The sequence below is a fragment of the Erpetoichthys calabaricus genome, chromosome 1 (genome assembly GCF_900747795.2).
Source record: "Erpetoichthys calabaricus chromosome 1, fErpCal1.3, whole genome shotgun sequence".
NCBI classification, from domain to species: domain Eukaryota; kingdom Metazoa; phylum Chordata; class Cladistia; order Polypteriformes; family Polypteridae; genus Erpetoichthys; species Erpetoichthys calabaricus.
The window spans coordinates 337,177,067-337,195,667 of NC_041394.2; the positions used below are offsets into that span (position 1 = coordinate 337,177,067).

The 18,601-nt window shown below is 39.3% G+C and overlaps 1 protein-coding gene across 1 annotated transcript in view; it reads right to left on the reverse strand.

Annotated features, from left to right (window-relative positions):
- LOC114667238 (zinc finger protein 271-like) overlaps window positions 1–18,344 on the reverse strand; it is a 61,345-nt gene extending 43,001 nt beyond the window's left edge. Inside the window, exons 1-2 of the mRNA XM_051927959.1 lie at window positions 18,141–18,344; window positions 10,676–11,143 (exon numbers count right to left, since the gene is read on the reverse strand). Coding sequence (XP_051783919.1) covers window positions 10,676–11,105 — 430 coding nt within the window. The 5' untranslated portion in view covers window positions 11,106–11,143; window positions 18,141–18,344. The remainder of the gene's footprint in view (window positions 1–10,675; window positions 11,144–18,140) is intronic.
- Window positions 18,345–18,601: the final 257 nt, after the last annotated feature.

The window sequence follows — 18,601 nt, forward strand, 5'->3', positions numbered from 1 at the left end:
GTTGCTATGTGTTGTGGCTGCTGTTGGCACATGTTTGGCATCTCTGGTGGCAGTAGCGCCTCAATGGTCAGCAGGAATGCACGGTGGGCTGGCTGCCTGGCTGTCTTCGCACAGCAGGTGGGTGGCGAGGGTGGCAGTGTGACGCAATCTGGTTTGTACCTCTTGTCATCATAAGTGGTGGTCCTCCCAGGTGAACGCTGCCGTAGGCACATCAGCTACACAAAAGTGTTCAGCACCACCATCAGCCGGGGACCGATCAGACGATTCTGGTACCTCACTTTCGTTCTCCAGACCACTTGCATCAGACTTGGAGTCTGACAAGTCAGAGTCCTATTTAACGAAATTACGTGAAACGTCCGTGGAGTATTTTGCTTTGCACATTCACTTTGGTCTCTCGCCAGATGTCGATGCCATTGTAGAGGTTGTTTGCTCTTCGCTACTCACACACGTGTAGGGAATCGAGGTCAAATCAACAAAGCTATGTAACTGTCCTTCTAGCAAAGAGAGTCGAACTAAAATGTAAGGGGCGATTTTCGTTGCAGTTTACAGCTGATTATTGTCCTCTACCCCTGAATTTGGACAAAAGTCGACATCAGCCCTGAAAGAGTTAAGGGTAAATTTTGCAAAAAGTTTTCCTTACACAGAGAACCACACACTTTGAATAAGTGACCAAGTAGTGAGGTAGAGAGTAAGACTTCAGGGACTTTTAAAAACCGACTTGATGTTATTTTAGAACAATTAAGTGGCAAGGTTTGTTGGGTTGAATGGCCTGTTCTTGTCTAGATTGTTCTAATGTTCTGCATGTCCAAAGAACTGTACACATATTTATCCATTCAGTTTTTTTTTTTTAATGTGAACTCGTATGCTGTAACAATACATTTCCAAAGTCAAAATAAAACCATTTTCTGTAGTTATTGAACTGAAGAAGAAAAACTTTATAGTTAGTGCTTGCATAAGTATTTAAACCTCTGTGCTTTGGAAGCTCCAGTTGGCACTGGCAAGCCTATCAATGTATCAGAATTAAAGCATCAAGCATGCAAAGAGCAATTTGGGGATAGTAGGCCTGATGACAAACATGTCGTGCACTGAAATGAAATACTGATATCAAATTATAGGACACATTTAGTTGTAATTTTTACCATTAAAGGTGCTGCAGCCAAGTACTGAAGCTTCAGAGGGGATTACTTTTTTACATGAGAGATAAGGGTGTTGGTTAAAGAATAAAGAAAGAAGAAATTTTGAAACCAAATTGTGTATTCCCTCACATCTCCTTTTCTGTAATACTACATTTGGTCTAAAAGTCTGAGGCCATTCGTTATTTTGTAGGCAAAAATGGGATATTAGGAATGGGGCAAATACTTTCTCTCAATGAATTGAATGTTTTTACCTTTGGACTTGTTTTCTCTAGTGCTTGAATGGGAAGAAAATAATGAATGGTACTATATTTTGGCGGCCTCTTAAACGATGTAGAGTTTTGGACAGTGGTGGTGGGAGGTGGAGCAGCCCTGCTCAAGCTAAGCTGACACGTATGTAAATGTAAATGATTTCAGAGGGCAGGCGGGGGTCCTCTTTCTAGTTACATAGATGTGACTGTATATTACAATAGTGTAGATCCTGGGGGACCCATTAAGTTTAAACCTATACCTTGTCTTGAATCCAAGGATGTCACTTCTGCCTCTGATATTGTATCTGCCCCTTTTTGATTTTAGTGAATCAACAATAACACTCACAGGCAAAGCATCTGGCACTCACACATCAGCTTTATAGTGCTGGCTAACCATTGAGCTTCACTAAACTATCACTTTCCATTTCACACCTGACTGCATATGGCAAATGTAATTACGTCTGTCTTTCTTGCATAGAACACCACCTCCTCTTCAGTCATCTGTCCACCTTATTGATTAGTGCTGCTGTCAATCACTCCTGCTGCATCCTTAGCTTGCATAAAGCCACCTCGAAGGGCAGAGCAGAACTTGTAAGTTAACATTAAATTAATAAATATCAACAAATAAAAAAAAGTGTCTCTTCTGTATAATGTCACCAAATCTTAGTCAAATCAGTCAAAGTATTTTTGAGATTTTGGGGTATTTAGTTTTCCTATTGTAAGCTTAATATTGATATACTGAAAGGACTTTCTTAGTGGATGCCTACTGCCCTAGATGTTCAGTCCTGTCAAATGTCAGCTTTTAAATTAAAAAGGAAATAATGTTTTTGTCAATGAGTGAGTCAACTTTACATTATATAAGTGCACTGTATTCCCTATCCACATATCCTCAAACAATACCCCATTTTCATTCTTTAAAAGAATTCTGCACTAGGGCTGAAACTAACAAATGGTTTCCTAGTCATTTGATTAGTCAGTCAATTACTATTTTGATTAATCGTTGTTTTTTTAAAAGTGCAAAAGTGAAAACATTTATTGATTTCACTATGATATCCTACAAAAATTAGCTCTAAAATTATATTTTCCTAAAAAAGCAACAGGCCTTGGTACTAAATTGAAAGATTAATCTCAGTGCTTCGCAAGTTGAGGCCAGAGGTAATCCTGCGGCTGCTGTTTTTTATTCCAACCAGTTTCATAAATCTGTTTGTTTAATTAGCTGGAATATTTGCTTCTTTTATTTTGCATGCACTGAAGTGCACTAGAATGTGCTTTACAACTTGAAGAAATTTCTCTCCTTTGTCTTAATTTTATCCCTTACAAATTCCGAATCAATGCTGTACCTTACTGGGCTTTTTTTGACCCAATCACGATATCCTTCCCAAATGCCCTACGTGGCATATTTTCCACTATAAACCTTATAGTTACATCAGAAAATAAAGGCAATTTGAAAATTACAAGGTAAGCACGATGGACAGAAGCTGACGCAATAGAATGCTTGTGCGATGGCTTATGGGTAGCTGGAACAAGCACAGCATGGCGCACTGCTGCTAGTCGAGTTGAAGCCAAGGTCAAATGATCACGGATGCTCTACTGCAGGATTGCACCTTTGTTGAATAATGGGCCATGGAACCCCAGCAAATTTTATTTATATTTTATTTCTCCAGCCCTCTGGAGGATTATTTTTTGTTGTTGTTGTTTTTTCTGTCCTCCTGGCCATTGAACCTTACTTTATTCTTTGTTACTTAGTATTGCCTAATCTTATTTTTATATTTTTCTTTTTTCTTTCTTCATCTTGTAAAGCACTTTGAGCTACATCATTTTTATTAAAAAAGTGCTATATAAATAAACTAGGGGGCTTTGCCCGCTGCTCGCTTTGCTCACCAACCCCCTGGCCTGCACTACACGCCAGCCACTTCGTGTCTCTGCCACTCACATATGTGGATTTCTCTTTCACCAAACAACAAATCTTTTAATTCTCGCAGATACACCTCTTCATTGGGAAGAAATATTACTTTTCTCTGATGGCAACATGACTAAGATGATCTACAAGTCTCTGACTTAAAGTTTAAATCCGAACAATATATTCAATTTCTTTTTGCTGTTCCGTAATTTCACCCAGTAATAATTTCCGTTTGTTTGCGCAAATGCGCTCTTTACTAGCATTTTTTGAGACTTTCGAATTTTCATACCTTAATTATCTCTAACCTGCTGTGCATGTGTATCGCGTCAACACTTTTGAATTCTTTACAACGTTCTACTTTGTCATCTACTCTTTGACTTTTATTTCCAGCCCCAAGCGTGGTTAAATCTCTTGGCACAAAGTCTCGTCTCACGGGACATGAAAGTATCTCTCTGAAAAAGTCACGTCTCATCCCAGGATTTTCTTAAATTATTATTATTAAAAGAGAGATGTTGTTGTTGTTATCTCTTTGGGCAGAGGGAGTGAAGCCTGTTTGGTCGGCCATAAATCAGTTCATGACTATATTTTTAAAAGTTGAGGAATACGGTTGTGAATTCTACTTTTTAAGTAAATGATCTTCATACAAATAAAAGTAAATAAGAGGAAGAGACAAACACGATTGTGAAGTGTTCAGAACCACGAAGGAGATTAGTATGGTGGATCCCAGCAATAGGAAAATGTTAAAAGAAATAACATAAAATGTTGGTACAGTGAAGAAATTGTTGCTCCTCCAACCAAACCAGTAATCAAATTTGACATTTCTTGGAAGATAAAAAGAAAGAAGCCATAGACTGTTGACGAACGTTAAGTGAAGGGTTTGATTCAAGCTGCTTTGAGGTCGGCAGACTCTGCGGATTTTAATTTCAAGTTATTTCTCCAACTGCATTCATTGTCGTTACAACAGTCCTCACATTTACTATCAGAGGTCACCCTTAACTGTTGTCTCTTTCTAAGGATGCTTGCACTTTCACTATTTCTGCTCTTATGGTATGGCATTTTAAGATATACCTTTAACCTAATTAGACTTATATGTATTCAGATAAAAAAAAACAATACATTGTGTTTAATGCAAACAGTCAAAAAAAAATCACACAAAGAATGCCTCAGTGGGCTTTAACAGGCCCTGTTTTTTGACAGCCTAAAAAAAAAAAAAGAACCCTTGTGGGTAATAAATTGAAGTTCACTAGCAACGCACTCACTGACCAGACCCCAGTCTTCAGTAATTACTTTGTGACTACACAATATTTGAGTCTCAAGCCTCCCAGACCCTAGAAACTTCCTCCACACCTTGCTGTGGGAATGCCATCCACAAAATAAAAAGAGAAGTGCATCGCCAGCATGGTGGCACCTTAGGTGTTATTGAACAAGTAAGGCTGGCGAGTTTCATATGGGGATTATTCACATGCTTGAATGTTCCCTCTATGGAATGGAGGAGCAGAATCAAGAAGAAGCCTTGAGATCAATTATGTTAGGTAGAATGCCTAGAGGGGCAGGGTGGTCTAGTGGCCTCAGGTCCCCTGCAGATTTAGTTTTTTTTTTCCCCTTACTTTTATTCCATATTAATTAGTATTGCCCAATTTTATTTTTATATTTTGTCTTGTTTTCTTTCTTCATCCTGCAAAGCACTTTGAGTTACATCTTTTGTATGAAAATGTGCTATAGAAATAAATTTTGTTGTTGGTGTCACTTCTGCTCCTCCTCTGACTTCTCCAAGATTAAAGCAAGCGGATGACATTTTGTGGAAGATCATTCACATCCAAATCAAAGTGGTGACTATATTGCAATGCAAAGTAGATATATGTGGTGAATTTAAATTTAAAAATTAGAATGGGTTTATTGTGTCATAATCAAAAACATATCAACCAAATGACTGATTTTCACTACGGCATGCAATGTTCACATCCGTTTCAAACTGTATGGCTTTTAATTCATTGTGTGTCATCACTAAAAGCAAAGCAAATGCGTTGCATTTCTCTTAGCAGCTGCTCCAAGTGTATTGCATTTCGATTTAAGACCCCACATTAAATCAAGCCAAAACTAAATGTCATCAAATGACCAGTCAGCATCCAAAGGTGGGATAATTTGCGTCAACAGTTGAGGTCAGAGGCTTTCCCTTCTCCACATATCTGTTTTCTGGTGGTAAGCATATATTTTGTCAATCACAAGTGTGTTCTCCCAGTACTAATGATAAGGCAGGGGGATCCACCATCTCATTGAACAGATGGAAGGTGGTGATGTAAATGATGATATCATTCTCTTCCATGTTTACTGGTTGTGGAAAATGGACAGTGTCATAAAAGTAGCAACAGGAGAAGAATTTCCAGCTGCTACAGTAACATCCTTCGAATGCATTCAAGAGCTAATATCCTGAAAAGCTGCAGCATACGATCATCACCTGGGGCATCCATACACTAATATTTTCCCGAATTTGGTATATTGATGCCTGCAGATAGGGATGACTGTACCAGCTATTGCTAAACGTCTTGACGTATCGGTCAGGACTATAAGAAGTAGAATAGAGCAATATGTTATAAGACAAGCATTACACGTTATTTAGACAACTTAACATAAAAGTACAGTATGTTTTTTCAATCAGACCTAAAACAGACTTCTCAACATCTCAGTTAATCAATCCACATCAACGAACCTTATGATAGCCTCCAAAACACAGAAATGTTTAGAAGTGAAATGCCTCTTACTCCAAATGTTGACCCCCCCCCTTGGTAATTACATTCAGTGTTGGCACGATTAATGCATAGCTTTGAATCGAAATGCAGTTCACTCGGAGCAGCCACTAAGGGACATGCAATATGGTTGCTTAACCTTTACTTATGACATGTAATGTATGGACATGGATTAAAATGCAATGTGATTAATTTCAAACAGACATGAAAAGCAACAGATCATGTATTTGGTGGCTATGTTTTTAATTATGACACGATAAAACCCATGACAAAGTGAAATGCACCATGTGCATAAGCATTACATTGCAATGTAAGTAACAAGTTGGATTACACTTAAGTTTGGCACGAACAATCTTCTTTGCTCACAAGAGCTGACAAGAGAGAGGATGAAGTTCCAGCAACTCTAAAGTTCTTGTAATTCTAATGTCATGCTAGCAGACAGCGGGCCGATTCTATTTATCTTATTGACAACCATCAACATTACATGGGTCCTCATGATTTCCAACTCTTTTCATCCGTTTTTTTATCTTTCATTTGCATTGTCTAAACATAACTTTGACTTTGCACAATTTAAATTTAATATACCTATATATGTGAATTATACACGAATTATTTAAGAGTCACCCCTTCAGCCTCTAAATTCCACACATTTCCATTTTTAAATTTAAAACCCATTTTTATGCGATAATTCCTTCTGTGTTTTCTGCATGTGTTTCAGGCTCAACACATTTACAAGTAAACCAGCCTCATGTTGGCTCTTGAACTAACAAGCCTACAGTTAGCAAGGCAGTGATGGCAGACACTAACTTGTCAACACGAGCGTCTGTATTTTTGAAGTCTCTCTGTTCCTCTTCTAATTCAAAATGTGATCTGCGGTACTAATTTCAAGTTCCTTCGCTATCCACATTCCCACAAGGAGTTCCTGTTAAAAGTTGAAGGGTAAAATGAAAAGGTTTGACCTCATGAAAGCAGCTTCTCTTTAAATTTCAGTAGAAGACGCACCTTTCTGTCAGCGCTCCCCTCACCAACACCCCACGTCAGTTGCAGCCCCTTTTCTTCCAGTCAAAGTTCAGACACACAACATATTCATCTGCCCTTCCTTAAAGTCCTGGGGCCTCATGTATAAACGGTGCGTACGCACAGAAATGTTGTGTACGAACGTTTCCACGCTCAAATCGCGATGTATAAAACCTAAACTTGCCGTAAAGCCACGCACATTTCCACGGTACCTCATATCCTGGCGTACGCGTTTTCTCCGCTCGGTTTTGCAGACTGGCAGCACCCAGTGTCAAAGCAGTGCTACTGTTCCTGTGTGGTCACCCTTTCTTTCTTAGCTCCACATTCCTGACGCGGCTTTATAAATACACTGAAACTAACTGCATATTGTTTATTAGTGTAATGCATCTGATTGTAATTAACCTGCAGCAATATAATGGTCCAGGGAATAGCCATAGTATTCCAAGTACCAGAACTGCTTTAGCGTTGTTACTCTCACTGCATCATCTTCTTCTTTCAGCTGCTCCCATTAAGGGTTGCCACAGCAGATCATCTTTTTCCATATTACTCTCACTGCACCACGCGGAGTATTTATATCACTGTATCTGAGTGTGAATCACAGCAGCAGCTGATCGGAAAGAGAAATATCGATATACAGCATGAAGCAGACGCTGCCTGAGCCAAGGCAAAATGCTTTAGAGACTTCCCAGTACGGACTTCGCGGTTTAGAAAAAGTTTCATCCCAAGAACTATAAACACACTCAATCAGTCCATCAAGTGCTCCTTGTAGTACTGTTTACTTATAAGTACAATCACCTCACTGTAAACTTGCACTACAGTTATAATATTGCACAACCTGCGCCACTTTATAAAGCGCGTATTTACATATGATGACGATATCATTTTTAAGATGAAATGCAGCAAAATATGTTGATTATATTATACAAATAAAACTTTAACTTCATTTAAATAATCTGTATTGTTAATAATTAAACATGTAAGGACACGGTGCTGCAGCGCTAGCTAGTTCAGGGATTGTTCCTGCATTGCGTTGTATTCTTGTGCTGACACGACACTGGAAAGATAGACGGATAGAATAATTAAACATGTAGTACGAAGATATTTCAATGTTCCTTAAAAGTTTTGAAGAATCAGAGTTCTAAGCTTACAGATGGCGTCACGTCTATTACAGAGCTGATTGTGTGGCGATTGGGTATTTGGAGAAAGAAAAGTAAGGACTGGAATTGGAGGTTAGTACGTTTGAAAGAGACAGTACTGCTGCAATAAATTATGTCATTGAAGATCGCGCATGGCGCCGCAAGCCTCTAGCGTGAGACATGAACAAGCACTGCGCCACCGTGTTCCCATGTTTAATAACATGCTTTCATTCCTATCATCATGAAAAAGATATCATGTATACATCTCAGTATTTTACTTATTCAGCGAGCTGTAATATCACGAATGTAATGGATTATGTGTCCTGTCGGAGAAAGAGAAAGCCCATTTAAGAAGCAGGTAGTGATTCACACACAGAGCACATAGAAGATCAAATACAGAACAAAGCATTTAAAGTGCTATTTTAGTTACAATGGGATTTGAGAAACTAGTAAATTAAACGATTTTAAGATGAAGTTTATGATGTTCTACTTTAATGGCAAAATAAACTACGTGATTAAAGTGGAAATTTTGAGATTAAAGTTGACATTTTGTGCTTTTTTCCCCACTGTGTGCCTATTTTTTTTGTCTGTATCCTAATAAGCTTTCATATGACACTCAGACGGTGGGCTACGACTCGCCTTTTCACGGCGACTTTGATATGTGATTTCTTTTTATTTCGGGCACTGTGCGACTTTGTGAACTTGATCTTTCGAGTTTCTCCGACACTCTGTCACTCGATCAACTTCCTTTTGTTGATTATACCACTGTTTAAACCAACAAATAGTACGTTTTTCCTTTGCCTCCACTTGGTATTCGCTGCAATTCTTATATTTTCCCCTGTGCTTTTCCCATTGTCTTTTCTCAGAAGGCTATTTATATCGATTTGCATATTCAAAGAGGCGTAATTCTGGGATGAGTTGGGGCGGGACAGAAGGCGTGTGCACATGCGTTACTTTTCATGCTGATCGGGATTTATGTAGTGGAAGAACGTGAAAGTTTGCGTACGTACAGATTCCTGCTTTTGTGCTTATGCCATGTTATAGTGTGAGTTCTACGCACGGCGTTATACATGAGGCCCCTGGTTTGCACTTTATTATTGCACTTTCTTTAATGTGAAAGTCAGTATTTCAGTCTTCCCTTTCTCTTAAAACTCTCTCACTATTTTACAGTCTGGTAAAAACTGCCCCTGGATCATTCAAGTGGCCATTAGTATTTTTTGTTTTAATATGTAAACTATTAAAACTTGTTTGGATTAAGCAGTTGAGTTTCCATTTTCTATTCAGATGACTGAATACAAAATTTATTCTAACAAAAATTGCCGCCTATCCAATGCATTGTGGCAACTTTTTCACTCTAAGAAGTATGTTGTATACTATGCATACTGCATGTGGGTCTTCTGTTGGTTTTGTCTTATTGTCAAGTGTTCTGATGAGACAAGCAAGAAAGAATATCACAGAACTGAGTATACACAGCAATACACTTGATTAGTTAACTTCATCAACACAACAGTTAGAAAGTAATGTCATTAAAGGAAAAATTAAACTCTGTCTGAAGCACTGCTGGCACTGAAGCACTGCTACTACTATTGTTACTACTAGTGCTTCATTGTGGTTAGCAATGGGTCAGATGTAGCATTTGGGGGAAATAAAAGGGAATTAGAACATTAGAACAATCTAGACGAGAACAGGCCATTCAGCCCAACAAAACTGAAGTCCGTAAAGTCTTACTGTCTACCACACTACTCAGTCACTTATTCTAACTGTATGTGGTTCTCTGTGCAAAGACAAACTTCCTAGCAAGTTATCCTTAAGTTTCTGAATGTGTATCCTCTTGTTCTTGATGAACTCATTTTAAAGTCTCGATCCACTGTACTAATTCCCTTCATAATTTTAAACACTTCAGTCTTGTCTCCTCTTATTCTTCTTTTGCTCAAACTATAAAGGCTCAGCTCTTTTAATCTTTCCTCATAACTCATCCCCTGTAGCCCTGCAATCAGCCTAATTGCTCTTCTCTGGACCTTGTCTAGCACTGCTATGTCCTTTTTGTAGTCTGGAGACCCAAACTGCACACAGGACTCCAGATGAGGCCTCACCAGTGTGTTATAAAGCTTGAGCAGAACCTCCTGTGACTTGTACTCCACACATCAAGGCGCTATATAACCTGACATTCTGTTAACCTTCTTAATGGCTTCTGAACACTGTCGGGAAGTCGATAGCTTAGAGTCCACTATGACTCCTAAATCCTTCTCATAAGGTGTACTCTCGATTTTCAGACCTCTCATTATGCATTCAAACCTAACACTTTAACTTCGTACGTGTAATACTTTACATGTAATGAGCTTACAATGCCCAAAATGAGGTTTTCAGTTCAGCTATATTTAGTTATTAATTAATTTTGCTAAAAAGAAATAAATGATTAAACACCAATAAGCTCTCTTTGTCTGTTAAATACCACTTGCCCCAATACCTACTTGAATTTCATTTTTACACTTACTTAATTTTACTTTATACTTACTTTCTTCAGACCAATTCACAGATGATGGATGATCTCCAGTTGTATTCTTCAATATCTCCGCATTCCCAATTGTACCAGCTACTAATGATTCAGACTTGACATTGATGGAGGACTCTTGAAATGAGGAGTGTCCACTGAAAGAGGACATTAACCCGGTCAATGCTGTATCTTGACACCCATAATGAAAGACAAACTCTGAATGGAGCTCTTCTTCCTTGATATAGTCTGTAATTTTGATGAAAGACCTCTCTTCAGGCTCCTCTTTAATGGCTCTGGATCCCAGTTCACAATCCTCCCCTTTAACGAGTTCAGGGTGGGCACACTCCCACTCACAGTCCTCCTGTTTAATATTTATGGCCCTTTCCTCCAAGGTATTCATGTCAGCTTGGCACTTCTTTGCGGCATCCATCTAAGCTTTACAATGAAAGGTAGGTTCTGACTTCCTCCCTGTAGAAGGAACAAGATTTACTTTCATGAGAACTCCGTCAAAACATTCAAACACATTTCTTTATAGGACAGACCATCTTTAGTTAATGTGTAAGTGAAGTTAAACGGCTATCAGTATCAGCATGTTGAGAGCAACTCATTACTTCTTACATCAAATCACAAAGAGTTTAGCAAGTTTTGAATCAGCAAGCATGTGGTGCACATTCACAACATTACCACAACCACAATACATATTTGTTTTTTTGTTTGTTTGCTTTTTTTGAAGTACGTAACAAAATGTGTAGGAGTTTTGCTTAAGGTTTTTACTTTCTCAGATATAGTTAATATATTATCATTTTTACTTTGTCTACAAGAGGAAGTGAAGGTTAAACAGAAGGCCAACAATAATACAGTCATGGTCTGCAGTCATGTAGTGTGTCATCCCAGCAACCTCAGTCATAGTTCCCGTGACAGACCAAGTCAAATTAAACAGGTCCAACTTCATCATTTAGGTGGGCTTAAGCATGTGTGAGAGCTGAAAAGCAATGAGTGATCAGATGGAAGTGTAATGCATGCAATTCCCTTCTTTTTTGTGGTCAAAATGGGTGTTTTAGACTGCACCAACAGAACAGAGGCTTGTCTGTCCAGTGTTTGGTGCTTGTTGTTCTAGGACAGAATGGAGAAAGGCAAAATCTCACCATACCTGGAAAACTATTTATAGAGGCAACACATCAAACAGCTGTCAAAATGTGCTGAATGATACTTTGGAAATTTAAAAATGTGCTGAGAAGTGGTGAGGAGTTCTGTCATCTGTTCTTTACAGTTTATATACACTTGATATCACTACTTGGACCTGATTAGAAGCACACAGGTTAACATTAATGGACAGAATTAAATGATAAAATGTTATTTGGTCATCTGGATCTGAGTGGAAGCCATTCAAATAACATCAACAGACTGGCTGAGAGAAGCAGTGAGAGAAGCAGTGAGGCATCTCCCAAACATCACCAAACTTCACCGTGACTTGGTGTCTCTGGAGGCCACAACAGCAGGATCCTGGTGAGGGCTCTGGTCAAATGTGGGTTCAAATGATCAGACCTTTGAAGGATTCACCAACCACCAACATTGTATCAGCAGTTCCCAAACTGTGCCCAACTGGCCTACAGGGGCGCCGAGAAATATTCCAGTATTAGATATCTTCTGCAACCGTAACAAATCTTATATATAATTTGCCAGTCTCCTCACTCACTCACTCACTCACGTCTGTCCGAAGCCGAATGTGCAGTCGCCTTCTGCGCAGCTGCCCGAAAAACCTTACGAGACCAACATCGCGGCAGGCGGCGGATTTATGGCCGCGAAAATTCAAAAAGAAAGGGGACTTCGACCAACATTGCAGCAGGCAGCGGATTTATGATGCAAAAATTCAAAGAGAAAGGCGACTTCGATTAAAGCTCTAGAGGCCTGAAAGGCGATTTTGACTACAGCTCCAGGGCTAATTACGCATTCATTCAATACACCTATATCAGGTTTGTGGTGCTTATACTTATTACTTACTATTCCACTCGTGCCCGTTTCATCTTACGTTGTCGAAACGGGCTCTTTGTCTAGTTAAAAAAAACAATTCAAAATATATAGAAATAATAAGGGTGCCATGGTGGCGCAGTGGTAGTGCTACCCGGGTCCTCTCTAAGTGGAGTTTGCATGTTCTCCCCGTGTCTGCGTGGGTTTCCTCCCACAGTCCAAAGACATGCAGGTTAGGTGCATTGGCGATCCTAAATTGTCCCTAGTGTGTATGTGCACTGCGGTGGGCTGGTGCCCTGCGGTGGGCTGGTGCCCTGCCTAGGGATTTGTTCCTGCCTTGCGCCCTGTGTTGGCTGGGATTGCCTCCAGCAGACCCCCGTGACCCTGTAGTTAGGATATAGTGGGTTGGATAATGGATGGATATAAATAATAACACCTTTATAGTAACAATATCCAACCCATTTTCTAAGTTAAGTGTTTCTCCAGTGCTATGATTGGTTTATTCATAATAAATGTCCGGTGAGGAGACAGAATGGTATTGATTTGAGAACAGACCCGAATGAACTCATCCAGACATCAGGCAACAAGTGTAGATGCATATGAATCATGGGACTATAATAGGCTAGTTCCATTTGTGATGCTTTAACTAGTCAGGGCCAATCAATGTGCCTGAAAGGAGTCACATGGTCGAAATCTGTGTTTTCTGATTGGTGTTTGTACTCGTATATTAATCAGTGTCTGTGCTATGGTTTAAGTTGGGGCACCATGGAAAAATCTTGAAACATTAAGTGTGCCATGAACAGAAAAAGTTTGGGAACTGCTAGTCTTTATAGATTATATACATACCGTATACATAGATCTGAGAACATTGCTTTGTATAATTATTTGTTATGTGTTATATATTTAGGTAAAACATAACAGAAAAATGCTAAAACATTAAAGTGGGTTGGTAGTTCTGACAAGCTGTTGTGCACTTGTACATTGTAGACAGACAGACAGACGAAAGTGGTCTACCAGAGCACTTGAATATCCAAAGGGATTTTACAAATCAAACCAACAGAGGGACTGGCATTTTGAATATCGGTGTCGAGTTCACCTAACACATTAATGATGTGGCTGCTCACCTACTACATGGGTGTTGACAACTGCTATGACTATGCAATTTAAGATAAGCACTTAAAAGCACTGCAGACTTCACTTTGGTAAACTCTGAAGAGTGGCCTATGGTCCCATAAAGCAAACATTTTAAAATAAGGTCCCACTCAACAGTCCACAAACAGTGTTTTCTGTATCTGGGAAGTAAAACAAGACTAAACTGCACTTGCTCTTTATCACCAATAATTAAAAGTTTTTCCCTGACCAACGACCAACCACCCCACCTCCCACCAAACATTAGACTAAATATGTACACAGAAACTGCCAAAAATAAGACATTTTGAACTTCTGCCTTATTTTCATCTCAAATATGAGTTGGTGGTTTCTGCAGTGATGCCAACAGCTTTAACCTTATAACCCCTAGCACATTATAACCCCTAGCACATTTTACATGGAGTAGAGACCTTAGAGGTCACAAGAAGGTTTATAAATAAAACTGTCTGAAAAAAACGCACCTAATGGAAAAGGTACAGCAGATAAATGATACACATTTTAAAAGAAAGTCCCAGTACTCTTAAAAAGTGATGGTGCCAGTCCCTCTGGTACGACTTCAAAGACAAAGATTATGATTCGATATTCCAGCTGTGAGGCCAGCATAGTGGCAATGTGTTCCAATTTGCTCCTTCATAAATGCCAGAGTTCTGGCCTCCTCTACCAGTCCAGACAGCAGCACAGTGGAGTTTTCTGTGGGAGCCAGAATTCTGGCTGGGTTGTAGGGGATCAAATACTTATTTCTCTCAATAACATGCAAATAAATGTATAACTTTTATGCAATGTTTTTATCTGGATTTTTGGTTGATATTCTGTCTCTTTCCATTAAAATGAAACTACCATAAAAATTAGAAACTGTTTCTTTGTAAGTGAGAAAACGTACAAATTCAGCAGGGGATCAAATACTTATTTCCCCCACTGGGCTATATTTTTTCATATTTCAATACAAAATATTGAATGATTCATTATGTCAAGCAAAAATAGTTAAAATGCTTGTTGTATTAAGTCAACATTATGATATACCCAAAAATCACAACCATTTTGTTTAGGTTTAAAGTTATTACATTTATTATTGCCTGCAAATAAAACTCAAAAGCCAACCCGAGGTTTCCTATTTATCAACTTCATAACATGAAATACAACTTCTGCCTACTAAAAGACCTACAAAACATTCAAAATATTTACTGTCCCTGACAAGGCCTATCATTAACTAGAATTTTAGTATTTAACAAAAAAAAAAAATTGAGAATTTTATATTGTGGCAAAATAGAGGCAGGTGTTGTTTCACAGGGGAACAAATCATCCAGATAGAATACTGGATGAAAGTCCATTAAAGTTTATGGAATACACTCAGTCCGGTGCAGAGCTGCAGGAAATCAAAACCTATCTGGGCAGGAGCAAACCTCAGAAGGACACACTAACTAACAAAAAGGGAAGATGCAGATAGCCATCAACTCACAATGCACTGCATGTCTTTTAGATATGGGAGAATGAAACAAGAAGGAGACATTCACCCCGAGATCTCAGTTATAATGCTCATAGCCTCTTATTGGAGAATTCATTCGTGTTAATCAAATTGAAATGACTCAGTTTTTGTGGTTTGGCAACCTAGTTTGTGTGCAAATGACATGTGGTTTAATCTCCTATGTGTATTGAGAAGGCAAAACCTGGCCGTTGGGCAAAAGGCAACCTAACAGTTAGAAACCTGGCAGATGACTGGACCAAAGGCAGTTCTCCTTTAGTTCCACTAGCTCAGAACACCGGAGTTCAAATCGCACTACTGCTGCATCATGGAGGGCAGGTACCTGAAACAAATCTCTTAATAGAGAGCACAATACAAAAGAGAAAATGCACCAATGTGAGATATGGAGGGAACTGAAAATTCCTCACAGACGGCAATCAGGTCAGGATTCAAATTCAGTCTCCTGGAGCAGTGAAGTGGTCACCAGGTGACCAGAGCTGAATGTTCCTTCACAAGCACTTTCCACTTTAGCATAGAAACATACACATCTGGAACAGAGGTTATAAAGCGCACTCCATAACGTTTGGGACAAAGACCCCTTTATCCTTGATTTACCCCTCTGCTCCACAGTTTAAAATTACAAATCAAACAATTCAGACACCGTGATTAAAGTGCACATTGCAGACTTTGATTTAAGAGGATTTGCATACACTTCTGTCCCACCATGTAGAAATGATAACACTTTTTATATATGGCTCCCCTACTTCAGAACACCATAATGTTGGGGATAATTGGCATCACAAGTGCTTGTGATTCCTCAGGTGTGTTTCTTGGCTTCATTAGATACCTTGGCTTGCTTCTACCCTTTGGAGTCTGTAGCTACCATTATTCAACATGAGGACAAAAGCTGTGCCAAAGAAAGTCAAAGAAGCCATTATGAGGCTGAAAAACAAGAATGAAACCATTAGAGACATCAATAAGACCTTAGGATGACCAAAATCAACTGTTTGGGATATCATGAAGAAGAATGAACACACTGGTGGGCTCAGTAATCACAAAGGGACTGGTAGGCCATGGAAGACCTGCACTGCTGATGACTGAAGAAGCCTCATTATGGTCAAGAAAAAAGTCCCCAACGCCTGTCTGACAGATCAGAAACAGACTTCAGGAGGCAGATGTGTGCGTGTCAGAGACGACTATCAGCAGAAGAATTCACAAACAGAAATACAGAGACCACAATGCAAGATGACCACCACAAAAACAGGATTACCAAATTTAAAAGAGCCTGCAGAATTCTGGAAGAAGATCTTGTGGACAGACGAGACAAAGATGAATCTGATCAGAGTGATGGCAGGAGCAAAGTGTGGAAATGACAAGGAACTGCCCAGGATCCAAAGCAGACCACCTCATCTGTTAAACATGGTGGTGTAGGTGTTATGGCTTGGGCATATGTGGCTGCCACAGGTCCTTGAACACTTCTCTTCATTGATGATTGAACTGCTGACGGCAGTGGCACAATGAATTCTGAGGTGTGTAGAAACATCTGATCAGCTCACGTTCCAGTAAAGACCTCCAAATGCACTGGACAGCACTCCATCCTACAATAAGACAGTGATCCAAACATACTGCTAAGGCAACACAGGAGTTTATCAACACTAAAAAATAGACAATTCTTGAATAACAAAGCCAATCACCTGTTTTAAATTCACTTGAGCAGGCCTTCTATGTGCTAAGGAGAAAACTTAAGAGGACAAGCCCCCGAAACAAGCGGGAACTGAAAATGGCCGCATTAGAGAATTGGCAGAGCACCACCACAGAAAATCTTCAGCACCTGATGATGTCTATGAATGGCAACTTTCAAGTAGTCATTGCATGCAAGGGATATGAGACAAAGTGCAAAATATGGCAACGGCTTTAATAGACCTGCCATTGCTGCATGTGTCCCAAAAGTTACGGCGCCCTGAAATGAGGGGGACCGTTGTGAAAAAGTATTGTTGTTTCTACATAGTGTGATCAAAATGTATGTTAATACCCTTAAATGAAAGTCTGTAATGTGAACTTTAATCATGACTGAATTGTTTGATTTATAATTTTAAACTGTGGAGCTGAGGGGTTCATCAAGGAAAAATGTGTCTTTGTCCCAAACATTATGAATGCAGAGGAGATTAAAAGGAAAATAAATACACTTAATTTCGATCCAAGCTATGTTATAATTGTTGCATCTTAAATAAATTAGGACATTAAAAATCAAATTCTTGTAATTATGCATTTTACCCAAAAGAAAAGGCCATTTTTCCCGACTGTTATGCCACTTTAATTTTTTTAAATGTCTACATTTTAAAGTAGAGTTCAGACTGCTTATGCAGTTTCAATATACTGTACATATTCTTATTTTTCGGGTTATGCTCCACACAAAAAGTAATAACTTTCACAGGACCGTGTTGCTAAAATTAAATTAAGCAGGAAAAAAAAACAAAAGACGTGATAATATGGCGAATGATGCTGCGCTCTGTGGCAGGCGCTATATAAAATGAACAAAAAACACTTCTGACGTATACAGCAAGCTCTGCAGGAAGATTTACAAATAAAATATTAATCATAATAAAAAACAAATGATAATTGGGTTTATGATGCTGCGCTCTGTAGCGGGCGCTATATGAAATGCACAAACACCGCTAACGGGGGTGGGCTCGAGGCTACAGCACAGTTTCTGTGAGGATTTGTCTAAACCGCGATTTCAGCGTCTTCATATATCGCAGTCCGAAAGCTGCAAAAGAGGTCGTAGGCAACGAGGCCTGTGCCGATAGAGCGAAGGGGCGGGCGATAAATAAGAAGCTGCGTCTCGCGTATGCTTCGCCGTAAAGTTAACAAAGCAAACAGTCCACTTACTGCTCTGTCTCGGCGACGTAACTCTCTGTTAAGACCCCCGCGCTACTGGCTCAGCTCACGCAGACGCGACCGACAGCTGAAAAGTCGAGCACAATCCGGAACTCGACAGTGACAGAAGCCACACTTTCACACCTCAACTCCAGTTTCAGCCTCTTTTGATGACGTCGCACTGTTTACAGTGAATTGAGATATATGCAGCCAGCGTCAGGCCTCATCGACCCCGCGCGCACTCCAGCCGTTGGATTAGGCGCGTACCCGACGCAAACTACGTAGGCATTGACAGGCACGCGCTTTTCCCCCATTAATTCTTTATCGACAATTATGTAAGTACAGTACAGCAATATATATATATATATATATATATATATATATATATATATATATATATATATATATATATATATATATATATAAGAATTAACAACCAGTTATCGAAAAAAACAATTAAACACAAATGAACC